Source organism: Pogona vitticeps, chromosome 3, assembly GCF_051106095.1.
Source record: "Pogona vitticeps strain Pit_001003342236 chromosome 3, PviZW2.1, whole genome shotgun sequence".
Lineage (NCBI taxonomy): Eukaryota > Metazoa > Chordata > Lepidosauria > Squamata > Agamidae > Pogona > Pogona vitticeps.
This window is the reverse complement of record NC_135785.1, coordinates 172378675-172386716: the sequence shown is the minus strand read 5'-3', so window position 1 is coordinate 172386716 and position 8042 is coordinate 172378675. Positions and strand designations below refer to the sequence as shown.

Genomic DNA, 8042 nt, shown 5'->3' with positions numbered 1-8042 from the left:
AAATGACATATCCTCTATAACTAGGACATTTTCCCTCCAAAGTTATAAAGCAGAAAACAGGGCAGGACAGAGGTTGGGAACCTTATTTTCAGACTAAAATTCCCAGAAACCATCTGCCAGCATAGAGTGGGGAATTTTGCTTTGAAACAAAAACCTTTCTGACTGCAGCAAGGGGAGGCAGTATGTATGATTGTTTATTCTAGGATGCAGAGAAATGTTTGGGAAAAGGAATCCTACAAAAGGAAGTGTCTTGCTTAAATTAGGGCACATAGTAAATTGAAGAAGAAAGGGATGACATTTTTAGTGCAGTGTAGAATTGACCTTTATTTTAACATTTTTAAAAAAACCATATTGGAATTCGCTTTACATTTGACACTTTATAAAGTTATAATTTTTTTTTAAGTCAGAAGGTAAACAGATAATAGGGGTATACATCACTTAATGCTAAGATCCTTATAAAGCCCAATAGCTTTGCTTACAAATCCCTTCTTATAAGAGAGCAAAAGGTAGCAGGCTTCAGAATTCTTGTGACCGAGTATCTTCCACAGCTTCTTTAGCTGCAGTCTTCTTGGGAAGCAGCTGGGCTTGGATATTGGGCAGAACACCTCCTTCGGCAATGGTCACTCCTGCAAACAACTTGTTAAGCTCTTCATCATTCTTCACAGCGAGCTGGATGTGCCGGGGCCCAATCCGCTGCTTCTTGTTCTGATGCGCAGCCGTTCCTGCCAGTTCTATGACCTCCGCAGTCAGATATTCCAAAACAGCTGACAAATACACAGCCGCTCCAGTGCTTATTCTATCTGCATAGTGGCCCTGTTTGAGGTATCGCTCAATACGGCCCACCGGGAATTGCAGGCCAGATTTTACAGATTTGGTCTTCTTTGTCTGCACTGCTTTCTTGGCACGTCCAGACATTGTTATACCTGCAGATAAAATGAGAAGGTGAACTGCTTCAAGGGAACACAGCAACTGAAGGCTCTGAAATCATTTATTAAACCTGACCCTGTTTGCCATTAAAAACAACAACAACCTGAAGCCCAAATTGTGATGGGTTGTGGGGCTTTCCCCCCCAACCCGGCAGTGATAGGAACTAGTAAAAAATAATGAAGTTATGAATGGAGTTGGAAATTTAATAGAATGGGAAAAGGCAACTAAATTCATTTTATGTTTTTACTTTTGCATTAACATTTCTCCAGAATAAAGTTGGTAAAAGTATTGTGGTTGTGCTGTTTTAGAGGGGCTTTTGAAATTAGGTATTGCTCCCTCACCCTACCCCAATTTCTAAAAATAATAATTATCCTCCAATTACTGAAACCAATCTTTTTCTATCAAATTTGGAGGACTTCAAAATGTTGCAGAAATACCTGAAATCAAGGTAAAGAAAGGACCGAAAGAAAACAAAGAACATAACCTTATGAAAATTTCAGATAATCTTCTCTGATACTTTACAAAGTATATTTTTGTCTCACTTTTCTAATGTATGCAAAATATTGAGTTACCAAAATGCAGTTTTAGAAGTATAATAATGTTTTACGTTTTATTAAAGTTGAGGTCTGGTTAATTTTAGTTCATCTAAAAAACCGCAATGACATGGGTTTTTTCAGACATGGTTCTCTTTGTCCGTTTCAGTAACAAGAGAAGCAGAATTATTGTAGTACCTTTAAAGCTAACAAATTTATTTCAGTGTGAGTTTTCATAAATATAACCTGCTTCTTTGGACACAGGAAACCCAAGGACAAAAAAAGAATTACTGCTGCCCTTATTTATATTAAGACGGATGGGAATGAATTTTAAAAATCTGAAATGTTTTGTAAACATGGTTTTGAAATGTGTTTATTTAGTGTAAAATAAAAAATGTCGTTAGAAGCTTGGATTATTAGAACTTAAGGTTCAAGGTTCATACACAATGAATGAGTTTGTCCTAGTCTTTCTGTCCCACTTTTCACAGGGTGTTAAGGAAAGAAGGAAAAGAAAGGAAGAAAAGGAAAGCTGTGGACCTTATAAGGGGAGACTGGGTAAATGTAAATAATAAACATAAAATAAACACCCATCTATATTCCAGTTAAGTAAAACAAATGTATAGATATTTATTCAAAACTGTGTGTTTGATTGTGGAGTTAATCTGAAGAAGGCTAACTGGAGGAAAATCGTGGATCAGACTTTTCATTTTCATTCCGGTAAGTTTCTCATAGAAGTATTGCAGTAATGCAATGTAGATTTAAACAGCAATTCAAATGTTTAACAAGCAAGGAACACGGCCCTGGTACACAACCTACGGGCCAGGGTTGGTGATACCTTTACTAAACCACTATAGAAATTGCACATATGAGCTAGCTTTCCTGTACATGGTCAAAAGTTTGCCCATGTTTGTGATTTTTTTAGTGGTCTAAAATTAGTGGTTCTTAACCTTGGGTAACCCAGGTGTTCTTGGACTGCAAGTCCCAGAAGCCCCAACCAGCATAGCTGGTGGTGAAGGCTTCTGGGAACTGCAGTCCAAGAACACCTGCATTACCCAAGGTTAGGAACCACTGGTCTAAATAAAGGTGCACCCCAACCCTTGCCTGTGGATTGTAATTGTTTCAAATGCTTCCCTTCAACATAGCATAATTGAATTAGATTTTTTTAAACTGGATGTAACTTTCTCGTCTCTGCTTTTTTTTGAAACATTTTGGCTGATTAAGAGAGCAAACTGCTGCACACAGTTTTTGTGCATTTGGGGCTGCCCGAATAAAAAGTATTACTACTGTTAATTTTTTAAAAATATCTATCCCTGTTCCCCCACCAACATCCATAGAAGGTGAGTAAGAGCAGATTTGATGCAAAGGTAAAGAAATGTCAGAATTGGTTTGTCTTTGTTATCACCCATAGATGTACCCCTGGGACCTTGGTCCAGCCACCCTTTTTTATACACCCCTTGAGAAAATAGGAAGCAAGAGGAGCACCTACATGGCCTTCAGCTTGGTAGGGAAAGGCAGGATACTAAAATAGCTATCAGTAACTGCACTACCAACACTTATCAGGCCCAAGAGGTCACCCATATATAACAGTTAATGTATATAGAAACTTACTATTTACGAGGTGTCACAAATGCAGGAAAATTCTCTGTATTTCTATCACCCAAAGCTTTCTTTGCACCACTTCTTTCAAGGCAGTTTATTCCTCTGTCTGGGTCTTATTGTGATAACACAGGGGAAATTTCTTCTCGCCAAGAGACTAAATTATTTTACTTAATGCTATACCACTATCAGACTAAAAGAAGGTATAAATGGTAAGACTCTTGCCTCTGGAAATTATCTAAGAATATTATAAACTCCTTCCCTTCAAAGCCTTCTCGGTCTGCGTTTTCTCATTTAAGCTCTCAGCAGCTGCAAGCTCATTAGTAGGCTTCTTTTCAGCTGGAATGGCCTTACCAACTTGACTCAATCAACCTACAGCAATTAGTAGATAGGCAAGGACACTCAGAAGGGGTTTCAGGATTCCCTAGTAAACTACTTTTATCTTATAACGGGATGGTTGTCTGCTGACTGAGGGATGTTCCAGCTGGTTTCTTTCATCTGATTCCCTGGGGAGGCGGCGTTTCAGAGAGAGCCATGCATTTCAATCAAACATGTACAGCTGGCAGTATAACTAGGTGGAATAGTGGCACCATACTCTGCAGCAGAGTTTGGGACCTTGTGGTTCTCCAGATGTTGTTAACTTTCGTTCCCACTGGCTTCAGGAGATGGGGTCAATGGCCAAAGATCATGGAAGCTGTAACTCACAACAACTGAAGGCTATAAATTCCTCAGCTGTGGGGGAATAATGAATATCTTAGAATCATAGAATAGTGAAGTTGGAAGGGGCCTATAAGGCCATCAAATCCAATCGTCTGCTCAATGCAGGAATACAAATCAAAGGATATCTGCCAGGTGGTTGTCTAAGTTTCCCTTGAATACCTCCAGAGAAATCCTCTACCAGGATAAGCAAAGTGTGGCTATTATGATGCTGTTGAACTGCAGGTCCAATATTTTGTCACTCTTTATGCTGGTCAGAGCCCACTTCCACCCCATCTTAAGCAAATTGTTAAAGCAGTACAAAATGAGAAGACCTTTTTGTTAGGATAGCTAACAGTGAAAGATGTTCCTTCCCTTAGGCACTTATAAAAATATTTGCCGAACATCAACTTTGAATGTTTCATGGTGGCATGTTGATACTACATACATCCTGCTGGACTTAGACAGGAGTTGCAGAGGAAGGTTCTGAAAGCTAGGATCTAGTCCGTGGGAGACAGAGAAGTTCAAATCTTTCAGTGAGATGAACACAAGAGCCATGCAAAACTCAAATATAATGTTTGTTTTTAAAGCTGATATTTGTATTTAAGATTAGCACTGTTCCTCTAAAGATCTGCCTACCTTCCCCAGGCAAAACATACATTCCTAAATAAACAGATAAATCAGTGATGCCTTCCCCATCAGAGTAAGTGGGACACTGCCCCATGCATGTCAAGCTCATATTCTCTCCAATCAGCCTACTCTTGCCTGCCTTCTTACCAGAGACAGAGGGGCCTCTGTGTGAGAGTCTGCCAGCCTTTATGCATACATATGTGTGAGATAGTGCCTTGGTGTTTGGGCACCTTTGGCCCCAGAAGAGAGCTCTGCTAACAGAGGGACAGTTTAACCAGAAGAATTGGGCTTCTGCCTGGTCTTGACCTTCTGCACCCAGCACAGCTTCAAGTTAGGATTACACCACCTCAATGCAGTCTGAACCTCTACTATGTGCCACCATCCACAGCAGATTAGAATTAGGGAGGTTGGTTGATCTCTCAGACACCTGTTAACAGAACAATTGGCTGGCAGAACTGCTCTGTTGGCTAATATCTGAAATGAGAGGCGCTGGTGGAGATGGCACTCATCCAGCAACAAGGAGCTAAAGGTAGCCAACTAACTCCATTGGGATTCTTAGTGGCAAGGCTCACAATGGAGGTCCTTTTTCTAATCTGCCCCATACATGAATGGGCATCTGATTGAATCAGGTAGAGAAGTCAAAACAGTTACCTTTTGACCAAAACAGTGGCATAATACGTGTATCAATGCACGTAATAATGGGACCCCAATCCCTTACAGTCATTCATTCTGTTAGCAGAAGGATCAGGCCCTTTGAAAAGTAGCACTGTCTTTGCCACTTTGATCATCACTGTTGCTGCTTGATATCTTTTTCTGCTCATACAAAGGTAGCCAAAATCACAAGACCCAGCCACAAGGCAGAGGTATCCACAGACTTGGGCAAGAGTAGGAAAAGTTGCCATTTGGATTACAAATCCTATAACACCTCAGCGAGCAATAACACTGCTCCCCCCCAGTGTGGCATCAGACCCAGAATTTAGAGAAGTTCCTGGTACACTTACCATCACTTCTAGAATCCAATGACCCCCATGTGTTAATATTTAATACAAATTGCATTAAACTCTAGATTCCTTTTTTAAAATGCTAAGAAAGCAATATCTCCAGAACAGAGAGTGGAAAACTTATTTATTTGGACTAGAGCTACTAGAAGCATCCAGCCAGCTTGGCTGCCGGATGGGGATTCTGGAAAGTTGTTGTCACAAAAATATTGCCAAGCTTTGATCTAAAACCTAAATTCCCTGTGGCAGACTATGCAGAAAAAGAGCACATGATGTCACACCAGCTATCATAAGACATGCAAAACTGCTATGAAAAAAGGACTCATTTTGTGGCATAATCGCACCATTTGGTCATTATTTTTTTCATTATTTCAAACCATAATCAAGTTTTCACATTGTGGAAATTTATTACTATAAAAAAAGACAGTAAAATGTGATTCTGCAAAGTGCCATGAACAAGTGACAAAGCCATTTTCCAAATCAGTCAGTAAACTAAATGGGATGACGAGTTAGATCCCTATGATTCTTCTTGGGAAGCAGCAAAGGGCACTGTTTTCTTAGGACCGAGCAGGGAGTGAATGTTGGGCAGGACCCCTCCTTCAGCAATGGTCACTCCTGCAAACAATTTGTTCAGCTCTTCATCATTCCGCACGGCCAGCTGAATGTGCCGGGGCCCGATCCTCTGCTTCTTGTTGTCATGCGCAGCGTTACCCGCCAGCTCCAGGATCTCAGCAGTCAGATATTCCAAGACAGCTGCTAGGTACACGGAGGCACCTACACCTACTCTTTCGGCATAGTTACCCTGCCTCAGAAACCGAGCAACACGCCCCACCGGAAACTGCAGGCCGGCAGCGGCACTTTTGTTTTTCCTGAGAGCTGTCCGTGGCTTGGCTAGCTTCTTGGCCCGTCCAGACATTGTGTGGTACCTACAATTAGAGAAGGGAATCTTTATTATTGCCTCCATTCCATCGGGTCATCATGACACAGCAGAAGCCCAGGTGACATCCATAAGAACCAACAAAACGCTATTCCAGTAGGCCTTACTCTCTGGACCAGCCTTTCCAATCTGTTATATAAGGGACAGGATGCATGTGCTTTTAATAGTTACATGGACAGAGAAATTCTACCACGTGTAGCTTACATGAAAGTTGCACCTGCTGAAATTGCCTCTTCTAAACAGCTATTTTATTTCTTCTGCTGGCCAGAGACTGGAGATGTGAATTTTTATTTATTACAAGCAAGAGACGGGTCGAACTATCTCCTGACCTACAACAACATTCTTCATTTTTCCACTGTCGATAGCAGGTGGTTTTCTACAAAGCAAGCACACATTTTAGAGCCATCCAACTGCACTAGGGTAACCTAAGTAAACTAAAGAACTTTGCCACTGGCGAGACATCAGGGAAAGCTCTGTGACCCACTACAGATTTGCAGAATGATGTTAGAAAAAGTCAGCTCTCATAAAAGGATACTAGCATTGTTAGCCTACTTATGGGATATGTAATCTTACTTTAAAAGAACTTCCAGTATTTGCTTTAAAAGGGACAATATCCAGCTAATACATAATCATGTTTCCCTCTCTGTATACACATACACTCAGTCTTATTTGTAATGTAATGGCTATGACTGATGCCTCTCTGATACCCAACCTGAAGGGCTTAATGGTTTGTATTATGAATTCAACCTTTCTAGCAATATTTTGAAGTGATATCCAGAGGACTGTCCAAGTAAGATAGTAACGATGAGCCCCGGCTTTTAATACTTTTAACAGCAATTCAGAGTGCAGAAACTTTAGCAAGATACACTATTGCATTTTGTACACTAAATAGCTTAAACCAACTGCTGTCAATAGACTCTATGGTCACTGATGTAGATAAGTTGTTACTGACTTCTGTTTATGATTAACTGACACATTTACATATATACAATATGCACTAAAATAAGTATTAGATAATTCTAAAGAGAAACTTTCACATATTTCATTTACATGCACAACCTGCCACTTAAGCATAGGATATTTATTTTACATTTTAAGCTAACACAAACCATATCAGTGTTACCTTCAGCAAAACAAAAACCCTCCCTTCTTATTCCTACTTATATTACTGTTCTTTAGACAGCCACGTATCTCCTCTTTCCTTGCAAAGTGTGGTGAGTCTTTTAAAAACCCCTCTATAAGTTGGAGCTAAAGTGAGAGTTCATTCAGCTGTGTCCACTCTGCCAGAAGTTTCTGACTTGAACTGTATTGGTTTCACCTTAAATAATTCATTTGTTTTTGAGAAATCCTGTTGTGAATAACTGGTAGGTTTTGTTTTCCTACTCTTGCCATACCTTCTTGAGAGCCACAGAAATGTGCCCAATCTTCAGGGTGGGGTGAACGCTAGGGGATTCTTTGCGACACACAGACACCAATATTGCTAAGGAGTACAGTACTGAGAATACTCATAGGTTGCAGCACTGTGAGTAACCCTTGAAGGCAGGAAGAAAGCAGAGTGGACAACTATCACTGTTTAGTTCATCCATTGACATGTGGATGTTGAGAAACCCACTAGATGCAGCAATGGTCATAAAGAAAGTCCAACAGAATTCCATAAGCAATAAAACTTTTATCATGGAACTATTTTCAAGGGGCCAGTGATAACAAGTGCCAGGCAAGTCTGGT

The 8042-nt window shown here is 40.4% G+C and overlaps 2 protein-coding genes across 9 annotated transcripts in view; both read right to left on the bottom strand.

Annotated features, from left to right (window-relative positions):
- Positions 1–297: 297 nt before the first annotated feature.
- Positions 298–3200, bottom strand: LOC110085439 (late histone H2A.1). Its single transcript, XM_020805634.3, has 2 exons — positions 3069–3200; positions 298–923 (listed from the first exon to the last, which is right to left on the bottom strand). The coding sequence occupies exon 2, from the start codon at positions 913–915 to the stop codon at positions 517–519; it is 399 nt and encodes a 132-aa protein (XP_020661293.1). The 5' UTR covers positions 916–923; positions 3069–3200; the 3' UTR covers positions 298–516.
- Positions 3201–5767: 2567 nt separating this feature from the next.
- The window catches only part of LOC110085445 (histone H2A), a 113165-nt gene continuing 110890 nt past the window's right edge, over positions 5768–8042 (bottom strand). For 4 of the 8 annotated variants that reach the window (XM_072994494.2, XM_078390305.1, XM_072994497.2 and 1 more), the window contains one exon: positions 5768–6306. In XM_072994494.2, coding sequence (XP_072850595.2) covers positions 5898–6306 — 409 coding nt within the window. In that variant the 3' untranslated portion in view covers positions 5768–5897. Of the gene's footprint in view, positions 6307–6521; positions 6627–7426; positions 7530–8042 lie in introns of those variants that run through there. The other 4 variants (XM_020805639.3, XM_020805640.3, XM_072994499.2 and 1 more) reach the window with 4 other exon arrangements.